The sequence below is a fragment of the Lepisosteus oculatus genome, chromosome 7 (genome assembly GCF_040954835.1).
Source record: "Lepisosteus oculatus isolate fLepOcu1 chromosome 7, fLepOcu1.hap2, whole genome shotgun sequence".
Classification (NCBI taxonomy): domain Eukaryota; kingdom Metazoa; phylum Chordata; class Actinopteri; order Semionotiformes; family Lepisosteidae; genus Lepisosteus; species Lepisosteus oculatus.
Genome location: NC_090702.1, coordinates 2,972,595 through 2,997,685, shown reverse-complemented (window position 1 = coordinate 2,997,685; position 25,091 = coordinate 2,972,595). Strand labels below are relative to the sequence as shown.

The window sequence follows — 25,091 nt, the reverse complement described above, 5'->3', positions numbered from 1 at the left end:
CACATTGAAATCATTTTGTGAACATGCTCTGACAGTGTTTGTTGCAAAATAAACCACATGAAAATGGACCCCATCAGCACTAGTTTACTGCCAGCAAATGCCTGTCATACCCACAAATTTGAAACAAATGAAAAAGAAACATACCATGTTTCTTTTGCTATACAGTACATACTGTATGCCAAAGTGATTAGGTAATACAGATTTGTATTTTCTGTTGCTATTTCTTCCAAGACATCTGCCTCTAATTGTTTTTTTTTATGCTGTCAGAGTGGTAAAGTAAAGAATTCGTTTATATCATCTTTGCTTAATATCGAAAAGACCTGCTTCCAGAAATGACGTTTTACAAGATTCAACTGTAAAGACTTGTACAAAAACCATATGTGTATGGAACACGTACAGTGGCCTGTCAGTGCCAAAATACACCGAAAAGACGTGTGTTCGTGAAATATTCTATATTCTGTTTGTTTAATTAACACATAACACATGGGCGGAGTGGTGGCTCTGTGGCTAAGGATCTGCGCCTGTGGCTGGAAGGTTGCCGGTTCAAATCCTGCAGCCAGCAGCCTACTCTGATGGGCCCCTGAGGAAGGCCCTTAACCCAACTGCTCCAGGGGTTACTGTACAACGGCAGACCCTGTGCTCTGACCCCCAGCTTCTCTCCCTGTCTGTGTGTCTCATGGAGTGCAAGCTGGGGTATGCGAAAAGATAATTCCTAATGCAAGAAATTGTAAAGGGTTAATAAAGTGATGTTATTATTATGCCTCAAAACTGTTTTCAAATATAAGTCTTGCCCAGAAAGAATGCAAATGGAGTTGGAAGCAATACTTTACAGTACATTAAGATTTATATCTATTGAAAGTGTCATTTCTTTCCTTTGCTTCGATAAACACAAATGTACTTTTTTTTAACTTAAAATAGGTCAACGGGTTTGACAACATGAACAATGACACATCCTACTCCTGTGTACCAAATAAATACATGAGTTGTTTCTAGGTAATTGTGATAATAGCAGGTGGCTGCCTTAGTCAATTGTGATTAGGATCTAATTTGAGAATACAGCCCCGCTGTGTTCTGTATGGAGATTGATGTGGTCTGGAATTGAATTGAGCTGTCACTTGCTCGTTTTGCTTGCTCAAAAGACAAGACTTTTTCCTGCTGCGCAGGGACTGTAGTTTGGCCGTTTAACAGTTTCGTGTTCATTAGGGTTTACGGTTGCCGGAGTAGGTTCTGCTGCTGGCAAGATAAGAGGGTGACTTACTTTATTGGCCATATACAATTTCTTGTAGGAGGCATTTGTCTTCATGTGCTGTTGGCTTCACCTGTAGTCTCTCCAGCTTGATTCAATTATGTTGCATCCTGCTTGTCCATACTGCTCTGTTTCACTGTGTAAGCCGTCATAACCTCTAGCGGCCTGCAGTCTGTCAGCTGGCTTGGTTCGCAGAACATGTAAGCGATTTCTAGATTTGTTGAACTACAGTATACCTTATGTGTCTGGGATTCTCAGGCAGTTCCGAAAAGAGGTTAAATCGCAAAGCGCATTGTAAAAATTCAAGACGCTGACTGGGGCGCGGATCAGTTCCATCTCATTTGCACTTCCCCTGAATTTGCTTTGTGGCGCAATTAGACAGCTCAGCCAGGCCTTTTCTATTTTTCTATTTCTGCATTTATTCACGGTGGCAAGGGAGGAGTTTAATGTCCCGTGGAACGTTTTCCTGGGAATGTGATCTCCAAAATTAAATCCCGATGTCAGGGATTCATTTGTAGTCCCACGGAAGGAGAAATGTCATGTGAGCTTCCTAATCACAATGCTCAATGTAAGGTTACAACGGATGTTAATTGTTAACGATGCTGAGTAAGAATCAACGAGCACCAGGTAATTGTGGTGGTTGCATTCAAGGATGTCACTGGTCACTGTGAACCATGGTTGGAGGGTGCATTTTCACTGGTTGCAGTGAGTTTGCAAATGGGTTTTCTGTAAGTGTGTTACATACTATGCTGTTGAGAGTGTTGCATCTGTTTTAATCTAGACAGTATATGGCATTTGTTTACTTGTTTAACTATGTGAAATGTATGCTTGGCAATTTAAACTGTGTTCATCGTCTTTCAAAACTAACCACACATGTGCAATGCATTAACAGTTGAAAATTAAATGTCATTTCATAAAATGTGAGTGCTCAACTGAACAGAAACCCTATTGTTTTACATTGTGAGACACAAACACAACTAGATATCAGTGTTCTAGTTTAACTTGTACCAGGAAAATGCAACACTGACACAAACCCTGTGCTTGTACAGAATTGTTTGCTCATAATACATTTACAGTATGTAGGAACTGGACTGGAATCCATTTTATCTGTTATAAAACTAACATTTGTAATTGCCAAATGGTAACTTGGTGGAATTATGGTTTGTGTTACATATCATCTTTAAATTTGACTTGCGGGCATTATAAATTATTTCAAGAACAAAAATGTCACAAATAATGCAGTCCCCCACTAACAGTATGGGCCCCATACAGAGTAGTGCTGTATGTGCAAATAGACATCTTTAATTCAGACTAAAAAAAATCAAATCTCTCCCTTGCCTTGCACAGCACATGTGCACAGACAAACTAATAAGTTATTGGCTCAGTGTCAGTTGTATTTTTTAAGTTCTCTGTCACACAAATCCCAAATCTCTTCTGTTTACAAATTTTTGGACATGCATGTGTTTTTCTTTCAGACAAGTACAGTCTGTATTGGTCTCTGGCCCATATAATAAATTATGATGCACTGAAGATACATCTTTATTATTATTACTACTGGGTTTTCTTTTTTCCGTTTGTAATGAATTAAAAAATAGACTGATAAAACAGTTTTCATTGACTGAGTACGCTGTAGTTATTATAGTTATTTATTATTTAGAGATCTTTTCTAGCCCCCCCTCAATCCACCCAACTTCACCCCTTGGGGCTGCCTCCCTGGCTCATTCCTCAGAAGTATAAGTGAGGAGGTTGTGACAGCGCTGATCTTCGGCCTGCGCTGAGCTTTCTCATTGCCAGCTGAGTTAATGCCAAAGTTTTGAGTACTGGACTCTGTCCCTTTAAATTCATCAGCTTGTTTTGTCATTAGTAAAATTTGACCAAAACACAAAATGAAGATATAAATGAAGATTGTCAATTTGCCAATGAAGTGTTAAAATACCAATTGTATGCATATGGGCCATAATCTCTTTCTCTTAGAATGCAGATGGCATTCAAATGTATGTTTTTAACAAAGTATCTGTACTGGGAGATATTTGCCAAGCATTAAAAACAATAGTTAAATAGCAGAATAGTTCTATAATAGAATAGTTATTCTGTATATATAATAGAATATATAGTAATATATAGTAACAAAGTATAGTTTTTTCTTCCTCAACATCTTTGGAGCTCAATAGCACACTATTATTGCAGTTATAAGAGCTGTTTTCCTCTTATAACTGCAATAGAGACATCATGTTTCTGTGTTTCAAGTAGACCATGTGGAGTTGTTAGCTGGGGTTGTGACATCTGGAGAAATGGTCAAGTTCATCCCACAGGGGTAGCATAGAAGCTTCTGTGACAACAGCACTGTGCAAGCTGAGGTTAATTTAGTGCAGTATCTGGAAGTCTTATGTCAACTTATTCTCACCATGTGCTTCTTTTAAAATTTGCGAAAAGTATAGGGCATTTTTGTCAAAAGTGTTGCAGTGGACATTGAGAAATAAGTTTGATGGGTAACTTCATATTATTTCACATAAGAGCTGGTTCTGGGACAAAACTCTCCAGCTAATTATAGTGATGTGAGAGAATTGACAACTGATACCTGCAGAGTAATGTATAAATGTAACAATCCCAGACAAAGCTGGGAAGTTAAGCTGCTGTGAAGTACTAAAGATACAGGTGAATACGTTCTTTAAATAAAACCAAAACACGATTCTGTATACTGTATATCTGTGTTGTGTAGATTAATGGTTTTTGAATCAACAGAACTTTACGTCTAGGGGAGACTAAGGTAGAGAGAAAAGCATCCACCCTCATTGCCTGTGGTGTAAGGAATGCTGAGATTGTTTCAGCGATTTCGTTCCCACTTTATAAATGATTTTTAACAAAGACTGATATATTCCATATGTGCGCTCTGTCAGCTCCAGTTATGTCTGCGCTTCTGTGATTTTTTCCTCAGTTTTTTCCTGTTGAATAAATATCTGAATTGTTTCTTTTATTTTCTTCATAAATAATACCAAAAATATAAATATTAGAAAATATTACATATATTGGTATAGCATACATAATGCATCGATTTGTTAATTTTCATACAGTGAAGAGTCTGAGCTCATACACAGTCCCAGAATTGTAAATGGTTGTATTGTATGCAGATTTTCTTTTTAAAAAGAAGAAGCATTTACTAAAGAGAACCACAGTAACTGATTTATTCATGTTTATTTACATCTGCTGGTTTCAAAATACAAAAACGATTGGTCTAGGTCAAATCATATTAATACAGAATTACATACAGAAAATACAGAATGAATACAGAAATACTGTACTGTTTGTCTGTAAAAATGGGAAACAACTGTATTTGAACCTTGCTTTTTACTGAATGTGTTCCATGAATCATGTAAGGGGGAGAATAAATTGGAGAGAACCAGGAATATTGTAAAGAGTATATTCTAATAAATGTGGTTCTCTTGGGAATGTGGGACAAACTTTTCCAGATGTGTGTGAATGTATAGACATGTACAGCACAGAGTACATGTAATCATAAATGCTTAAAATGCTTTTTCTTTGTTTTCTGTTATATAAAACAAAGGAAAGAGTGCTGAAAACACTGTGTATAATGTGGCACAAATGCCAATACCGGTCAATACCAAAGTACTTTACCAAAGTACAGTGTAGAGCTTTTAACTCCTCTCCTCAGACATGAGCCTGACATTTCATTTTGTTCACTCACTTACAGCGACAGATCCATTAAACTGCTGGGCTGTCTAATGAAACACTATAACGGCTTCTCAATTACAGGTCAAAGCTAAGCATTGAACAAGCCACATACCAGAGGCATGCCTTTTTAATTAATTCCGATTTTTCGAAAGCCCGTTAAGGCTGGGCAAGAAAGGGTTGGGGGTTCTTCTTGTGATAATCGCTAACGGATACGGCTCTTAATTTCCCGCAGCCAGGAATGTTGACATTTCGACTTCGTGGCTGTTATGGATTCCTTCACCCCTGTTAGAGGGTACTAACGGCTGTCTTGTTTTCCCCTGTTGGTTTCTAGGAAGCTCAAGAAACTGTACCGGAAGCTGAGGGACAAAGGCACTGCGCCCGAGGAAACAGATGACAATCAGAGACTGTCCAGACAGTGGGACTTGGATTACAACTTGGAACCATTTACCGGCCTAACTCCCGAATACATGGAAATGAGTAAGCCGTCTCTACTTGTGTAATTCCAAATCCGTCACCTGTCGTTAACAGATACAGACCTGAACCTTGCTGGTAAATCACCAGGTGGTTTGTTTCTCGATTTGGGTGGGGGGGGAGAATTGCTGTGTCCGGGTGTTCGAGTACGGACGCCGCATTCAGCATTTTCGAGGATTCAGAAAATCGGTGACACGAGCCATGGTTCTTGAACGAAACAGCACGGTGTGTGGGTGTGTGGGTGTGTGTGTGGGTGGGTGGGTGTGTGTGTCAGTTTTGTGATGACCTCCAAGTACAAACATACAAACATGCATTTCCTTTGTATGTTAGGCTGTCACAGGTGTTTTTATTTCGGCGGTTTTGCAGAAGGCCATAAATGCCTAAGAGGCAGTGGCTCTGTATTTTGCCTTGCCAGCACCCATAGATGGGACCATGCCTCGGCGTATTTAGTACCGTATATTACAATATAATGATATAGAGCAAGACTTTTGTCCATAATAATAATGAATGCTGAGTGTTACCTTCAGAACCTTCATTCCAGTCATGGTTATCCCTACTAGACTGTACCTGATGGGAATGCGAAGCCTTGTGAGGGTTTTCCAAATGGCACACCGAAGAGATTACACATTTGAAGCTGACAAGATCCGGGGTGCGATAAGCACCAGGGGGTTACAAAACCCATCCCCCAGCAGGGAGCTTTGAGAGGTCACATGGGGGACCGTCCACAGCACTCAAGGCGGAAATCAATCGATATGTATTGATGGATTAAACACGACACGTCTGTTTAGGTGAAATTTATGTGAAAACCCAAAGGGAATTTTTCCATTTCAGTGTCCTCAGCAGTGCTTTCAGTTTATGTGTGCCTGGCCTCAGTGTTTCTAAATTTGTAACCCCCTCTCTCGTTGTTAAGATTCTAGCTCTCATATCCAAACTGCTGGCAGTTTTCTTTATTAGTGTTTTAATTTCTTACTTTTTTTAACAAATATGCCATCGGTGTCTTAGAAAACTGTCCTGACCTTTTTTTTTTTGTTAGTCTTTTTGCCAAACTTGGAGTGGATATATTTGAAGTAGCTTCTTAAAGAACATTTTCTCCCACTGTCATTCCCTGCCTGCAGGTTTTCTTACCCCTTTTTCTGGAATTTCTGTTGGCATTGATTAATTGTTAGAGCCCAGTTATATTTTCCCTCCAAGACTTCTCCAGGCAGTGATCCGAATGATAAAAAAATATGTATCCCCTTAGTCATCCAGAATGGCTGGAATTTACAAGGACTTCAGTGGCATTTCATCTGCTGTAGTGCTCAGACTTCAAAGGCAGAAGCTGCTGTGCTAGAGTACAACGGCTGAAGGTTTTTCCAAATTTAGGTGTTGATTTATACCTTTGGATTTAATGAGAATTGGTCAGTGTCTTCAGTTTTCCGCGCTGCGTTAATATTTTACTTTAAAAATCAACACCTTCTGCACCATAATGCAAACAATTATGCAGTCCGAACTTTTTTAGTTGTTCTTGAAAAGGACTAGAAACGTGTTGCAGACAAATCCAGAATTCGTGCATCTGAAAACTTGTGTGCGCAGCACGATGTGAAGCACCTTTTGCTTTTTTATAAAACTGAAAATTGCAATTAGTGTAGTGTGCAGATTAAGTTAACCGATGTACAAATGATAACAAACACATTCCATTAATCCTGTACTCTGCCATGTGGATGGTGCATATTCATGGCTTTAAAGCAGGTCAATATACAGTAACTGAAATTAAACTGTGCTTTAAAATTTTAAGATTTCCAGAAAGGTCATTTTTAATAGATTAGACAGAGTTTGACTTTCACAAAGATCATTTTTTTTAAATGGTCTGGACTTGATTTTCTAGGATGAAGTTTTTAAAAAAGCTAAATAAATATTTATTTTTTTATCATTTAAAAAGATTGCAATCCAGAGACATGCCACATTTTTTAAATTGTATTTTCCCAATATCGCTTAAAGTTTAAATTTCGAACAGATCCTCTTTTATTATTACGCATAATATACACCAGGTGGAAGATGATCTTGAAGAAATAACTGTGTTATCAGCTTTAATGCACACAAGGTACTCTCTGTCATTACCTGCATGTTGGCTATTGTGCAGCACTCAGGCTGGGTTTTACCAACACATTCTTGTTTTGCCAAAAATACACAAAAAGATAAGAAGCTACTGTTGGCGGGGACTTCGATTTAGAAAGCTCAGAAAAAGAGAAATGTTGAAATGTAGGCAGTTATATAATCATTTCTGTTAAGAAACACGTATAATTTACTCTATACATGTATATTGTATTTATATTATATATTTTATTTATATGATGTATATTGTATTTACTCTATACAGCTACATTAATGGTGGAGGAAATATAAAATGTTTCATTGCGGTATAAGTCAACAAAAATCAGTCTTTGTGTATATAAAAATAATATATTAAATATATAAACAAATCTAGTTATCTGAATGTGGTATACTTGGTATATTAATATTATTGCCTTTTACCTGCTTCTTTGTGCTAAATCTGCCTCCAATGGGATCCCTCATCTTCATACTCAGGAGCAAAAGCCATCAGATAAGTCACCCGCAGAGGAAATGGCAGTTCTTTTCAAGACAAAATACAAAAAAATACCCTCTCGCCAAAAATGAGCATTCCAAATATGTCAGTTATGTAAAAGATGCCAGGGGCTGAAAAAAAATCAATAGGTTCTGGTCCCCGAAGCAAATTGTTGTGGAGTGATGAGCACAAGGCAGATTAGATATCCTGAAAGGCTGTGTCTTCTAAAGAATGTGTTTTGCTGGTGTTGAGTAGAAACCATCATAGTGAACTTCTGAAGCATACCTGTTAGAAAAAAAAGGCTTTTACCCAAATAATTGCGAAGCATTCTTAGAAACAATCACTTTTCCTGTTTCTTGTGCTGACAAGCATCCGTTTGTGTCCCCTGACTGTGAGTTTACTCATCTCTTTTAATACTTAGTTTAACTCTCTGTTGTTTGTGTCTTAGCAAGCAAAATAACAGACTACCGACCTGTCTCTCACGGTGGGCTCTCTAGATAATACTCAAAAACGTTTTTTCAACAGAAAATGATTTCTGTTCAAAGTGCTTTTTAGATAAGTGTTGAACAAAATACGCAAAGAAAGTTGAAATGAGGGTGTAAAAAAATAAGAAATGTCCTGTCAGACCCATTTGCCCAAGGCAGTACAAATCACTGATGGTTATAAAGAAGAAGTCCTTGAAGGAGCAAATCTGTTGAGTGAGATAAACACTCACCTGTTTCTACAAACATTCTTCATTTAAATTATAGAGCTAGAAAGAAAAGTGAAAGGTGCCATCCCCCAAAGGGGTTTATATTTAGGAATAAATAAAAAATAATAAAAATAAATCATTCATAGTAGTTAAATCCTTTGTTTCTGTTTCTTAAATGATGAGTGACTGGACTTGAGCTACAGAGGACATTTGTGTGAGTCAGTTGGCTGATAGAAATGAACGTCAATTAGTCCGTTAAATCTTGCTTGTATGGCCATATGGCACAATATTGTTCAAAGAAAACTCTTCTATAATGTGTCTCGTATTTATATTTGTCAGCTATCAAGTCACATGGTACCACCAATTGCCTCAATTTCTTTTGGTTTTCATGTCCATCACAGACCTTAATGACTGAGTAGAATCAATAAGTGGTGAAGTCCAGTCAGCTGTGCTGCCCAGGTCTTAATCAGGTGCTAATGGAAAGACTCCCCTTTAACCCTATAGGGAGCAGGCAGTCAAGGAAAAGCTTACCTACTCTATGTGTGGGGACACTGTATATGAACCTTTTTCTTTTGAGACCAGGTCGTACGTGTTTTTATTAAATTGCCTGAACAAAATGCTAATAATAATAATTAACCCAATGTTATGAATGGAGGTGCATTAACACAGAGATTAACACACTAGGCTAACTCATTTTCCCAACTCTATTTAAGGCAGAGGTGCCCAACCTTTTTTAATGTAAGATCGACTTTTTCATTTGCCAGTCCAGCGCGATCTACTCTACCAGGGAGAATTTGAAGCTCTGATATAGGGAAAACAGACTGTGGGCAAATCAGTACAATAACGATACCCATCACTAAAATGACAACAAAAAAAAAGCAAGTGGCTCATGCTATAGTGATCAAGTAATGTTCCCCATTTTAGAAAAAATAATATTGTACGTTAATGTGAGTATTGGGACTGAGGAGGTAACTTGAACACGTAATTCTTTTTTTTAACGTGTTGACACTGCTGATCGTGTTGATGACATTTTTATTTTGTCCCCTGCAGCTCGACTTTCAGCTCATTTAGCAGTTCAGTCAAGTCTGTGAGGAATGCTAAATCCAGAAGCCACTGGTAATCCTAATTGGGCTTATTCACTGTGTTTAGACGACTTGAGAACCTCTTTGATTTCAGGCAACAGCCGCCTGAACCTTGCCAAAAATGTTTGTTTTTGAAATCTCAAAACAACAAGTCAACAGCCTCAGAAAATGCTTTTTTTATTACTTTGGGATCCCTGAATGACTTGTTGTGTTTAGCCAGGATGTGTCTCGCAGGGAATGATGCGATGATTGCCACTTTCCCTCTTGTATTAGGCCTTGTGAAAACCGACTGCTGCTAGTTGAGATTTTCATTTTTCCACTTTTCTTTCCCGCAACTCACTTTTAGCGGGAAAGTCCACATCGTACGTTTTGTGTGCAGTTTTGAAATGTTGTTCTACAGTATATGACCCTTTTTTTGTGTAGACGCTAGCATTGTAGATTTGAATGCAAAAGTACAAAATAAAAATCATGCTCCCATTCCTTGTGGTAACGGTCAGTTTTCGGTCTCTTTGCTTCGTAATTTTCACTCAAACACTACAACTGTCAAATAGGCAATCAAACTTATCAAAAAGTTGGTGAATTTTTCACGGCCAGTCTGTTTCGCTCCACTATGCGCTGTAGCAAATGTGGAGTTTGTGTGGCAATAACCAAGAGAACGTTCTTGGGTAGCACACACAACACTCTTTTTTTTTTACAGAGCTCCTGTAGCCTTTTTTTCAGCATCCGCCAGCACTCAGGGACAAGACTTTTACAACCCATTCGACAAGGGTTAAACACACACAAGGGCAGTAAAATGTATGACATTACATGCACAGAACTGAATGAATTTTTAGGCTATTGAAAAAAAGGAGTCAAATAGCCCAGTTATTTTTTGCCAATCATTCTTGCGATCGACTGGCAAGCACTCCGATCGCGATCGACTGGTTGGGCACCCCTGTTCTAAGGTCTCACTAACAGTGATCCTTCCCGTACATTCAAATGGTTTTTGGTTTGGAAAGCTGTGGGTTTGAAACATCTTGCCAGAAGTCAAACCATAAACTTTCTTTCTTGACAGTCTGACACAGCAACTGTCTGTGTATTTGTGGTTCTCTGTATTAGTTGAAAAAACTTCAACAGTCTCTCCAAGTCACCTTTGACATGTCTCACCTGAGACCTACAGTAACTGTTTTATCTCTGAGAGTAGACCCTCTCTGTCTAGTTCGGTTCTTTTACGGTCACACTGTTTTATACTTTGATGATTGTACGTCCCTATCCAGTTCTCACATTAACACTTTTTGCAACATAATAAATACACTGAATTCTGCATTACAGTTTTTTTTTTAAATGTCTCATGCATTAAACAGCAGAAGTACTACGTGGCCATAACTACTTCAAACTTTTGTATACATATCCATAATAATGTCTACAAATCAGATTTTTATTAATGCATTCATGGTGTTTTCACACAAGTCATATTTGTGTGAAGCGAATGTCATTTATTCCAGGGATTGCCTGTAATTCAAATAATAAGGGTGAGAGGGTTGTGAAAACCTGTTCAATATAACAGCATAGTTGCAATAGTTTACTTTTCACCTAAAATGCTGTTAGGCAGCATTTCAAATTGTCAATATTAATGTCAGATGAACATCTAGTAATCTGGATCAGGAATGAAGCAAGTGTTCTCTCCATGCAGCAAACAGTATTTAATGGAATATGGCATGGCAGACTATGTATAGTATATAAAGAAATGTATATATAGAAAGAGTAGTGAATAAAATTCTTCTTTCTTATCCAACAAATCTCTTTGCTGGCTGTCGAGGCTGCTAGACCTTGGATGGTTAAGCTAGTGTCCAGAAAGCAGCTGTAATAACACTCTCAGCATGGACTTTGATCAAAGCAAAGATAGATTTACTCTCCCCCACAAAAATGGCATTTGTATTAATCAGATCCTTACAAAGACAAATACAAATTATCATTCTAGTTATTAAAAATAAGTTACTGTATATAGTAGGTTCATCTATCCAAGGTGATTTACTGAATATGAAGTAGCCACAGGTTGTAAAAGAATCACAGTTTCATAAATAAGTAAATTACATAGGTAGTCACATTCAGTAATTAAGCTATGGTCAAATCATAACCTAACACAATAAGAATTTAGTTCAAGGTTGGGAAGAACAAGATAATATTAAACAAGTGATGACTTAAAAACATAGTAAAAACATGGAATAATGGTCTTTGGAATAAAAAGCCAAGCAGTGGAGTGCAGACACATGTTTTTAGGAAGTTAGTGCAGTAACATAAGAAAATCATTCATGAGAAATGAAACTCCCTGTTCTAACAGCAGATTCACAGTTCAAAGACTTTAAGCTTTTTTTTTCCTACAGGCAATCCCTTCTGTTTCTGCTAATTATAACAAGGTGATTAAATGTCCTTTAATGCACATGAGCAAACAGATACGAAGTAACAATCCTGACATTGAAAGGGATATAGTAATACAGGATATTAGAAGATTTAACCATATTTCCTTCACAGCCAGCAGCCATGTCACCCCGCAATTTACAACTGGCAGCCCCACTGAAGCTCAGCAGGTGGGAGCCTGGTCAGTACCTGGATGGGAGACTCCTGGGAAAACTAAGGTTGCTGCTGGGAGAGGTGTGAGTGGGGCCAGCAGGGGGCGCTCACCCTGCGGTCTGTGTGGGTCCTCATGCCCCAGTATAGTGACGGGGACACTATACTGTAAAAAGGCGCCGTCCTTCAGATGAGACGTAAAACCGAGGTCCTGACTCTCTGTGGTCATTAACAATCCCAGGGTGTCTCTCGACAAGAGTAAGGGTGTAACCCCGGCATCCTGGCCAAAATTCCCATGCCTCCTAGTAATCCCCCTCTATGAATTGGCTACATTACTTTGTTCTCCTCCCCCCCTCCGGCGGCAGGCGGAGCGACACCCCGGTTGGAGTATTTCTCAGTCGCAGTTAATGGCAACGTCAGCTCAAAGATTTGGTTCAAACCACCAAATGGAGACAAGCGGACCCTGCTGATGGGGGATTTAACGCTAGGAAAGAGAGAACCATATTTCCTTCACAAAATCTTGGAGAGCACCGTTAACATGGACCTAATCTTTCGAACTTTTGATTCAACTAATAATCATCTACTGTAGTCATCTTGAGACAGCAGTTTTAATACTGATTAAGAAACAAATTTAGTTAAAATGCCTGATACATCTGAACAGGATTTACTTGAAACTGTTAAACAAAAACTGTAGTTGTACCAAGAAACATTTTCAGTCACTGCTACGAAAACTGAGATCTGATTAATACCAGGCACATTTCTCTTTAAGTGGAATGTTTAGATTACTTCTTTACAGATTACAAATGCTTTCTGTGGTTTACTTCAAGAAAAACTTACTGTAAAAACAGAACAGGAGATCACTTAAAAAACAGGCAAATGAATAATGATTGTGGGAATTATTACACATTTCTGAATGGTGGAAGACCAATGGGATTGTCTTTGAAGGGCTCATCCACACAGTTGCAGCATGGGTCATTTTTTTTTAACATTCCCTATTGTAATCTTCGATTTTCGCACTAGACACACAATAGAAGCAGAGTGGATATGTATTTTCTGTTCCAGAACAAAGGATTTGTTCGCCACTTCCCTATCAACCATTAAAAATATGTAATCAAACTATAATATTATACCTTTCTCATTCATTCCTTCTGTCTTATTTTGGAAAATAACATTTACAGCAGTAAAGTATTGGAGAGTACTTAGTATAGAGCTGAAAATTTTCAGTCTGTTCGTGACAAAATGAATTACTTTATTATTTTTATTTATTATATTTTTACATTAAAAACAGCAGAAAGTGCTGTTTAAGTGGCACAGTGGTTAGTGTTGCTGTCTCGCTGTGTTGCAAGTTCTCACAATGCTTATGTGGGTTTCCTCTGTGTGCTCCAGTTTCCTCCCACAGTCTGAAGACATACAGTACTGGTAGGTTAATTGGCTTCTGGGAAAAATGGCCCTTGTGTGAAAATGTGTGTTTGTGCCTGTGCTCTGTTATGGACGTGGGTCTAAGCCAGGGAGTATCCTGCCTTGTGCCCATTGCTTGCTGGGATAGACTCCGGCTCCCCCTGCAACCTTGATTTGGATAACACAGTAAGAAAATGAATAAAGAGATGGATTAAATGCTGTTGAATAGCAGAATTAAGACCATTAACCGTATCCTTTCAAATAGGACTACACATGACTTTTGAAGTGATTTTCCTCTTGCATTTAGCTATTCTTCAAAAAGGAGGGTTTAAAATATTTGTTAAATGTATAGGCAGTGATGAATGAGAGATTTCAATACTCCACGCAAATTCTTAGTAAAACTGACTACACTTGCATTTCCATTTTGCATTATTTTTAAGGCATATGCAAAATGAACAATAACAAGCAAAGTAACAAAGCATCAAAAATAATGTGGTGCTATTGTTTCACTCCTATAAATAAGATGTTAATAACAGTAACAATTACTTTTTTTTGTGGTTATTTCTTAGAGCTGCCTCCAAAGGTCAGTTCAGAAATTTGTTTCTCAGAGCAGCTGCCAGCCTCAGTTTTCTGAAATGGTTTAAGACGTGGTGGAGCCCAGCTTTAAACATTTAGGAATTAAAATAGAAGCACTTTTCTTTACTTAGGTGCCAAAAGTATCAGCAAAACATTCACACACTATAACTGTACCATTTCTAGGGGTATATTAAGATACAATCTAGGATATATCAAAACAGCGATTTTTTTGGTGCTCCAGTATTTGTATAATTGTATCATGTTTTGCAGTCTCACTTTGCGCCCTGTGCTTCTCACCAGGAATGAGTGTCTTAAGAGTGGATGGGTGAATAAATGGGTGGGTGCAGTTTGTGGTGAATGATCTTCAGGACAGTATGTAATCTTTCAGCATGCTGTTGTAAACTGGGCTCCGCCTTGCTTCAGTTGAGTAGATGCATGTTTGTTTCAAGAGAGCACGATCCACTGTCCTTGGAAATGGGCACGATTGAACAAAACTGACAGTTATTGCTACATCCGGAGGATAAATATGAATACTATCAGTAAAACATGACATTTTCAGATGGATCTGTTATTGATATACCGTTGATCATCTCCCAATGTGCCCTTTAACACCTTCATAGAGAGCGCTTGGTTTTCTTTGGAAAGAACTTTAACCTCCGATTCTCTCCTTTGTGTCCAGTCATCCAGTTCGGATTCGTCTCCCTCTTCGTCGCCTCGTTCCCCTTGGCTCCTCTCTTTGCCCTCTTGAACAACATCATAGAGATCCGCCTCGATGCCAAAAAGTTTGTCACGGAGCTCCGGAGGCCTGACGCTGTGCGAGCAAAGGATATTGGTATGGTGCATTGTTTGGGTTTATCTAATTGCTCTGCAATGATTTATATCCTTTCTCACTCACATCACAATCTCTGAACAAGGAACTCTGAAGCCCATTGTCACAGGAAATGACTGTAAATTACACAAGAGCCCTTCAGTGAACTGGCTTCATCACTCTGCTCTCCTCCCCACTGATGTGTGGTGAGCGTACTAGTGCATTTTGGCTGCCATAGCATCATCCAAGTGGGGGTTACACATTGTTGGTGGTGGAGGGGAGTCCCCATTACCTGCAAAGCCCTCTGAGTGTACAGTAGTTTCCAGAAAAGTGCTGTATAAGTGTAAGGAATTATTACTGTTAAATTTGCAGATGTCAAGACCCTACTATATTGAAACACTGAGGGATTGTGTTTGGTCAGAAGTTAAGACTTTGAACAAACCGTTTCTCTTTTGACAGCCTGACACGGCAACTAATTTATTATTAGTGGTCGTAGTATTTATTTAAATTGCATGCTTGTTTTCAAATAATGAGCCCTTTCTTTTGAATGGAATTTGCATTCGTCGTCACTTTAAGTGCCAAATCCTACTGGCTTCTTTATACAACTCCAAGATTTTTGATTCTTCAGGTAACCCATATTTCGGTAACCCACTGTTAAAATTCTAGTATTCAATTTAATTTCCAGTGAACAATGTGGTGGTGAAGAAATCAGCAAGCCTTCCAGTATCTTAAAAGGCAAAGATTTATTCCAAGAAGTCACAGGCAATTCACAACACATAAAAACTAATTTCTAATCGGATTCCAGAGTCCAGTGTATTGCAGCCAACCTTCCCCAAACACTGAAGTAGCCTGGATTCGCTGCCTGGGAAAAAGTAAAGCAGTTTTGCAAATAAATAGTCCTCCACAAGTGAACTCTGTGTTCATCACTTTAATTGCCAAATCCTACTGGGCTCTTGGAAACTCCAGTTCTCCTGAACTGAGGTTTTTGAATAATCACATCTCACCATTATATTTAAGTAGAAGCAATTAGTGTTAATTGCTAAAGCAGTGAGTTAGGAAATGCAAGGTAGAGAAGATAGAGCACTGGCAAGATGTGAATGAGGATAGTATTAAACAGTATCACCCTCTGGCACCTGAAGACCTGTCTTGCTCTTATACTTTCTGTGTTGGAGAGCAGCATTCCTTGCGAAAGGGACCGCAGACTAATGCACTGGACCCGTTAGAGAAAAGCCCTAGGAAGGTTTCACACGACACTCATGTGGGATCAGGCAAGGACATCCCACACGTGTTCAGTGCGCTGCGTCTCCACTGATTCCCCAAGTCATCAGAGAACTGGGGTGCTCTTACTCCGTATCAGTCTTGATGGTGGGCATACAGTATGGGTTATGTGAGCTGAGCCAAAACCTTCCAAAAGAGTCATCACTATCTCTGGATCAGTGTCTTTTGTGATTCTGGTAAAAGGGCTTTTCTTGATTAATCTCAATGTATTGTACAGTATACTTTATGTACTGTCACAATCTGAAGGACTGCCCTGTTGATATCTGACACCAAATGAATAGTATGAAATTTTAAACACTACGTCCTGGTGGTTAATTATTAGCAGTTCATCTCCGCAAATATGCTGTATTGATCTTTATATTCACCCAATGGTTGGGTATGGAAAAGATTTGGTTATGGCTCCAAAATCCCTACTACCCTCTTCAGAGTTAAAAACGTAATATGAATCTGGTGGCTGTGAATGACAGGTGTGTTATAACATGAACCTCTTGATATATCTGACATATTCTTCTTATCTCTTCTGTCCTCTTCAGGGATCTGGTACAACATTCTCAGTGGCATGGGCAAGTTCTCTGTCATTATAAATGTAAGTGATCATCTGCCTGCCGTCAATTGATGTCCCTGTTACTTTCTGTCATATCAACAGCAGCATTTGTTGTTATATTATAGTTACTACAATTGCAGTTGTTATTACTAGTATAATTACATTATAATAGTGCCTTTCATCATGGCATCAAGGGCCTCAATTGAACAAAAATATCTCCTAGGATCAGGCTTTTCTAGGTTAATACTTTTTCTTGCACTAAGAGCTTTTTTTGCATGAATCCTATGTTTTGTCACAGTTATCCTGACTATAATGGTCCTACGTACATTACAGAAAGACAGGTAAAATCTTGGCAATGGCTCTTTTAAGGCTCTCTTTCAGAGTTTGCCAGTGATTTAATAATTAACCTGAAAGTGTTAATTATAAGAGTTAGTTTTTCGAGTGACATCAAAAAGACAGACACCCCAAGGTGGACAAAGGAAGCTGCTTAGTACCAGCATGTAGTTTCAAACATCATCTAGAAGAAAGCAAAGAACGAGGTGTGTTTTATTGTAATCTCCTCACTTCAAGGCCTTATGTAGAGGCTATGGCCAAGCCAGGTTAGTGAATACCAGTTAGCAGTATTGACTTTGAAATCAGTGTTTCTTCATATCACTGTTAGCCTCTGGATAAGGGATGGAAAACTGTTTTAAAGCACTGATTTAAAGCACTGAAGAAAAAGAAGTCAATGATGTACTTTTCCAACCAAGTCCTACAAAATCATCCTATTTATTTTGCTTTTATTTAGCAGTAAGGGTGTACTGTAGATGAACGTGAGACTGAAGTAAAGATAACAGGTGAAAGGAGAAGGTTCAGCATTTGGTCTTGAAATCCTGTTATATGTCTCTATAACCCTCTATGGTAAACACAGTCACCAGGTGCTTCAAATTATATTACTTATACGTTATGAGCAACACATCTACTGTACTGTATACCAGCTTGTAATTCTACATTCTTCACTTTTTACGAAGATACAAAAACACCCAGAAATTAAATCTGGTGTTCGGGTATATGCACAATGGCATATTTATATCAGAATTAGCAGAAAATGCGTAGAGGATTAAAAGGTGTGAGGTAAATCAGAATAAAGAATACTCTCCATACTGAGAGTCTGAAGTTCATGACTAAAAGAATTCTGTGGAAATGTGGCTGCTGTATTTCTTCTAGGCCTTCGTCATCTCCTTCACCTCCGATTTCATCCCTCGCTTGGTCTACCAGTACATGTACAGTGAGACGGGCACCATGCATGGCTTCATTGACCACACCCTGTCATACTTCAATGTCAGCCATTTCAAACCGGGCAACGCGCCTACTCTGTCCCAGTATGACAAGGAAGTAACAGTTTGCAGGTAAGATACTTTTCCCTTTCCATCACATTGCTCAGCTGTACCATAGGAACGCCCAGTGCTGGGGAAGGTGTTTGCCATCTCGTCATCTTCATTTCTGTCATACTTTGGAAACTCTGAGTCATTTCATGATATGCCATGAACAACATGCAAAAATAACAACATTTGTTTGTCCAAAGGCCTGAGCTGAATCCCTTAAACGCTGAACGTCAAAATGATTAAAATTGTAAGAAAAAAAATCACTTAATTTGAGAAGCCTTTATTTTACCAGATAATGAAAAGATAAAAGGACTTCTTATATGGTAAACCTAATACAGAACATTTATCTGGAGGGACTGAAACTTGGTCAGGAACTTTCAGATAATGTTCCAGCCAACCTTTTGGTTAAGGCTTGAGGTAGGAGAAAGCCTTGTTTTTCTTATATTTTTTTAATTTAAATTTAGATGTTAAATCTTATACAGTGGGAAGATTCAACTGGGGTGCCATGGTGGTACAGTGGTTTGCTGGGGCCCTGGGTTCAGTTCTGGAGCTGGGGGGGTGGTCTGTGTGGAGTTTGCATGTTCTCCCCAGGTTGGCATGGGTTTCCTTAAGGTGCTCTGGCTTCCTCCCACAGTCCAAAGACGTACTCAGTCCAAGTAAGTTGCTGTGTCGGTATGCATAGACTGCAAAGGAGCAAGTAAAGAGAAGAAAAGAAGCACAACGTTTCGGCTGTGGAGCCTTCTTCGGGTAGGGTCTTTAGGTCCGCAGGCGAAACGTTTTGGTTCTTTTCTTCTCTTTTCAGCATGGAATAAACCTTTACCTGTTCCTTTGCATACTCTTAAGTTAATTGGCTGCTGGGAAAATTGGCCCTAGAATCTGTGTGTGTCCTGTGATGGACTGGCGTCCCATCCAGGGTGTACCCTGCCTTGCGCCAGTTGCATGCTGGGATAGACTCCGGCTCCCCTGCGACCCTGAATTGGATAAAGAGGTTAGAAAACGGACGGAAGAGAAGATTCAACACAGTTTGGCCTCAAAGTGCTCTTCGGTAACATCAATGTTTATTTGATACATTACTCCTCCAAAAAGCTGAATTAGTCACTGTCGTCCTCTTCCAAACAGTTTTTACTTCCAGGGTTTAATGAGAAAAAAATATATATTTCACCACTGCACTGCATACTTCCTCTGGTTTTGAAGCTTTTGGGGAATTTGTTTTATATTTAGTGTTTTCTATTTCTGAGGCTCTCCTAATGCATTTGTTTGGTAGAACCAGTCTGACCACATGAACCACATGTGCCAGCCGCACATTACTGGCCTGATTTAAACCAGCTGCTGTCATTCCACATTCCACAGAAGACTCGATTTTACTCAAGCTTATTCATAGTTTCCGTGTTGTAAAACCGATGTATTATTTAACTGCAGTACTTGATATTACTGGGGGTTTTTTCTTACTTTTGCTGCCCATCTTGCTTCATATAACACAGGCTGGTATAAGATCTTGCAGCAAATTAGAGAAAAACAGACTGAATGATGGGACTAGCTGAATGGTTTAAGAACTATTGACATCAAATGTGCTAAATCCATTGCTGAATGTCACGAATTGGCTTGTTTTTTAATCTTTGCATTCTGCGGAAATACCTATCTAATGATCTTCCTGGGCTCAGGATATAAAGGAACTCCAGTAACAAATACTGCCTAAAATTCTCAAAACCTACAAAACCTTTTTTTTCCCTTAATCATCCTAGACGTATTTGACTCAATATCATCTTGGGAGGCAGAACTGAAAGCAAAGAGGGAATTCAGTATATTTCTAAAACAATGGGCTAGCTACTAAAAGCTCTTTCAGTAACATCTAACAGTCTGATTGCCCCATTTAAGAATTCAACCCCGAGTGCCTGTGAACTGGCTCATATCCAGAGGTCAGCACAAACCAAACCCTGACGCAAGTCCAGGTTTCTGGTAAAAGCAAGAGTAGCTTAATTCTGTCAAGTGCTAGCCTCCCTCAACAGCATTGCTTTTGATGTTTGAATTCCAAACTGGTTAGTGTAACTTATTGAAAGAACTAATTTCAGAGTAGTTATTGGAGTTTCTGTTGGACTTTTAGTTTGCCATATGCAATCATGTAACTCAGACAAAATAATTGAGAAACTGTTTGAAACATTATATTGAAGGAAACCGAAACCCCTGTACTATACATATGAAATTATAGTTGCCTAAGATTTGTTCAACAACTTTGAATATGTACAGTAACTCAACAAGAAAGTGTTCTGATTCTTTGAACTCTGCAGTTAATTTGGAACAGGTTTCCAGATAATCTTTTCCTTAGGGAGATCAGGCTAGGGGAATCTACCCTGGTATATCCTCTCTCCTTTCCTCATTCTCCATCACTGTAATCAGGCTGAGGACTTAACATAAGTCCTTGCTGTATGTCTCATGAACATGCTGCTCATACTGTAGGAATATTAGAATTGAATTTCTTCATTTTTTTTTTTACTTGCTTTTTGATAAAGCCCATTTTTCAGTGCCAGACTTTTATGGTGAACTGACCCCTTCCGGTACAGCCAATTAAGAGCTTTATAAATCGCATTCCACCTTTAGGCCCATGCAGACTGTGCAGTTGCAGAAGGTTAAGGTGGAACATGGAAAGAAAATACATATGGTTTTGTTGTACTGTATTGGTCCTCTTTGCAAAAAAAACAAAACTGTGGTGCATAGAAACCTCATTTATTTCAGCATTCTCTTGCAGCTCAGTTATGAATGCAAGCTGGTGTTTGTAATTGAGCACTGATCACTGCCAATGTAGCTTATGAGGGTAGAGTGTGCACTATGGAGTCTCTAGGAGGCTGGTTAATACAGGATTCGTGGGTATAGGCAACGATAAACTCTTAAGACTTGTTCAGCAAAGTATTTTGAATTCTTGCATGGCATTCTTGCATGGTTCTTTATTCAATACCAAACTTAATATAATTTCTTATTTTATATTATTCTAGTATAATTGTTTGCATCCAACAGCCTTTAGTACACAGCTTTAGAAAACAGCAGAACTATATTAAAGCATAAAATAAGTTGCTTAATGTTTTTTTTTAATACAGTTGTATGTGGTTTTCCTACATACAGTACATTAAATTATGTGTACTGTATACGTGGAGTAGTGTTCCGGGAATATTGTGCTAAATTTATTGTAAAAATGTCTCCAAGATTTTCTTTCTTCAAACTTGGGTTTGAATCCCCAATTGGTTCAATCTGATTCACATCAGAACTTAATCATATCAGCACTTCCAACACATCAGCTTCTGCTCTGTCTTTTAGATTCCTTTTGACTACCGGCAGTAGGTTTTGGATTATTATCATACTGTAAAAATAGATTCAATTGATATTAGCCCAAACTTTGCTCGGTTGTATAGATACAGAGACCCACCCCTACAACAGAAAGAGTTGTGGAAAAGTGCCTGGTGATGTTTTGAGAAACTTTCTTCTTGGAAGCCTCACAGGAGAGTTTCCTGAGGTCTTCAACATGCTGATAGTTTGGCAGCTGTAGTAGCACTGTCAATTTGGGATTTCCGAGTGCAGTTTTATAACTGCGAGATAAGTATGCTATCAAGGGTGAGTTATTGATGACAAACCACAGTACATTTTGCTCATCTGCTACAAAATAAGTCATTTCATTTTTAAATTAAAGATATTGTACTGTCATTATTAACTGATTTTAATGAACTATTGCTGTCTCCAGTATATGTACACCCTCTTACTGTTTTCCCTTTAGAATTTTAAGGTTAAAGCGATGCACAGTGAACATTTTTCTCAAACTCTGCATGCATGGTTGTTTGGCAGCATTTTTAAAACATTACACTCTTACTGATCACAAGAATTTTCTATAACTTCACATTATTTTCTTTATTTGGTTACTTTATTTCATAGGTTTCACTGCTACGATAGCTAAAACTGCAACACCACCATCATTTTGATCTCCTCATTTTGCAATATTCATACCGTATGAACATGAAAGATACATTAATGGGGTAAAAATTGATTGTGGCTATAAAAACACTAAATTAACTGAATAACATTATGTACGCACTGTACAACATGGCTGAAAAACACATAACAAAATAAAATTTTACATAAACGAACCAAGACCACTGTTACTGAGCTATATCTCTAGAAAGTGCTTGTCAGCGCTCATGTTATTGATGATGTCTTCCATCACTTTTATCTAACTTTCAAAATCTTTTTCTTTCTGGCTAAAAGTTTGTTTTGTTATGAGGTATTCTGAATGACTGCACGACCATATTGTTGTCTGCACCAATGATGGTTAAAAGTTATGAGTTTTGTATATATTGTTTCTTAATTGTGCAGTTCTTGTGTTGGAATGTTGTCATGGTATTTAAGACATGCAGGAGGTCACGAACAGAACCTTATGGGTTATTTTTGTTATTTAAAATCATTATCTATTAATTATTAATCCTTTATTACCGAATTCATAAAAGTGAAAACTGGAACCATAATGGCTTTGGTAGTTATAATATTCATTTATGTACAGTGCCTACAGAGGAGGACAAAAGAAGATCGGGAATGAGTGTTTTAGTTTTGACCTGTGTGACAGATTGCAAATCATGTGGTTTGTCTGAACGATTTTATACTATTTTTTAAAATCTGAGTAATCTGTGAGCATGTGCAGTACGTCATATCCTGAAGAGTTAAAGGAGGAAACTGGGATTCTAACACTACAATTGTAATGCGGTCATTTAATGATATAAAGCTAGTGTTGGCATTCGTTGTTTCTGTGAGAGAGGGTGTCTCTCTAAACTTTAGTGACAGAGGAGGGGGCTAGATAAGTCACTCAAGTAGTTTCCAGAAAAGCCAAGGAGAAAAAAATCATCTTTGCTCTCTTTAGAGATATTCTGATTATATTTTAGACAGCCCCCAGAGAAAACTGCAAAGCCTTTCCACTATTTGGAAAAGGCTGTTTTTCTGGCACAGTGTATTGGGAATAAGCTGACCCTGTATTTTTCCAGAGTTCTCCAGGGGTTCCGATGAGTTTGGAGTGACAGCGGTGCTTCTGGGTCATGGCTTCTCTTATTTCCTGAGTGAAGGAGTTCACACAGTGATAGGAGAGAAAGAGCAGTCTGGTGAATCACTCCCTCGTCCCTCCTGAAGAACAATCTTTCAGAATGTCTCCGTTTACTGAGACAGAAAGCAGATGAGAAAAAGCAATGGACGAAAAAAGAAAGAAACTCCCAGTTTGCCTCATGTTCAAATCAGAATCAAAAAGTTCACAGGCTTCTTTGTTATATTAATATTACATTACTTTAATATTTTTCAAACGACAAGCTTCTTTGTAATTATACTGTTTACTGCGAAAGCACATTTATTTGCATGTTTCGTCTTAATACGCAAAACCCAAAGCAAGATCCAAACGGATGTAATCCAAACTTTGAAACAGGGATATGTGAAAGAATCGCAGAAAATGTGAACAAGCGTATATTACAGAAGCATGCTGACTTTTCAGCGCAAAATATAACAACACACTGCCAAAATGAAATCAGTAGGTGGTACAGCGATACAGATAGAATTAACACACTCCCCGAAGTTCTGATACTGTATCTAAACCATCCAGCCTCTGAATAGGTGGCAGTGAGATGTCGCCCAGCTGTTTCTCTGTAGCTGCAGCAAGCTGGGTGGTGGATGGCTGGTTACAGGTGTGCCGATGGTATTCTTCCCCAGATGATCTGCCACACTCTTATCTCTTGGTTAGGAAAAAGACTGGGCCCTGACCTTTTTGGATTTTTGGACTGGTTGTGCCAAAATCAGTACTGCGGGACTGATCTTGGAGCAGCTGCATTGACCTTGGTCTGCACCAAAGACATTCTTGAGTCTTATGAGGTTCCGTTCCAATGTCCTCAGACTTCCATTGCCTACCCATTGTCTAGCAGTCAACCGAAATCACACCTCTATCTCTTACATGTTGTTGCCCATTTTTTGTGCCTTTTCTGGCTTCTCCCCCTTTCCATTCCATTTAAATTCCTCTGCAGATCCTTTCCACAAGCCCGCTGATACTCATCGCACTCTCATGTAATTTGTTAATGTACATCCGTGCAGATAACCTTTGCCATATGGTTTATATTTTAGAATTATTTTTTTAATAGATTTTCAGTGTCTACACTCCAGGAGCTGTTTACAGTTGGTTTCCTTTTCCATGCTGCAGACAGGATCCCTAAAAAAAAAAAGTTAACAACTTGATGCTCTCCGAGCAAATGAAAACCACTTATTAGAATCAGCTTGTTGTTGCAGTCTTTGAATTGGTATCCTATAGACAGCATGCCATTACTGGCAATGCTATTTGTCCCATTTTGAACAACAACTGGCCCTGTCTTTGCTTGGAGCTTGTCAATTCTTTGGACGATATTAGTTCTTGTGATTTCATGTGATTTTATGTGGCTTTTATGCTTTGCTTGTGTGTTTTGTTCTTTTATGGGAGAAGCTGAAGACAAATAAAGCACTGTATCTATCACGTCACCTCAGCTCCAGTGAAATCGCATACCATTGATGACTCTATGTCCGTGATTTATAATTTCACTAACTGTCTTTCAGAGCATAGAGTTTCTAACGACAACCACTTTTTTCCCTGTATGTTTTGGAGTTACTGACACTAGCTGGGGGTTTTGTGACTGGTGTCTGGAATTTTCTTTCTGTGACAGTGGTGCCCTATTGCATCCAAATCTTGAATGTCTTTCTGTGCCCAGGCTCTGGAGTTGAGTAAATGTGTGAGGTTGGGCTGTCGGGACCAGTGCCAGTGTAGCTTAGGAGGGTAGAGTATGCACTATGGAGTCTCTAGG

The 25,091-nt window shown here is 38.6% G+C and overlaps 1 protein-coding gene across 3 annotated transcripts in view; it reads left to right on the top strand.

Annotated features, from left to right (window-relative positions):
* Positions 1 to 25,091, top strand: part of ano2b (anoctamin 2b) — a 124,598-nt gene that overhangs the window by 94,860 nt on the left and 4,647 nt on the right. For all 3 annotated transcript variants that reach the window (XM_069192035.1, XM_015353303.2, XM_006633832.3), the window contains 4 exons: positions 5,268 to 5,413; positions 14,944 to 15,096; positions 16,884 to 16,936; positions 18,101 to 18,282. In XM_069192035.1, the coding sequence (XP_069048136.1) occupies positions 5,268 to 5,413; positions 14,944 to 15,096; positions 16,884 to 16,936; positions 18,101 to 18,282 (534 nt within the window). The remainder of the gene's footprint in view (positions 1 to 5,267; positions 5,414 to 14,943; positions 15,097 to 16,883; positions 16,937 to 18,100; positions 18,283 to 25,091) is intronic.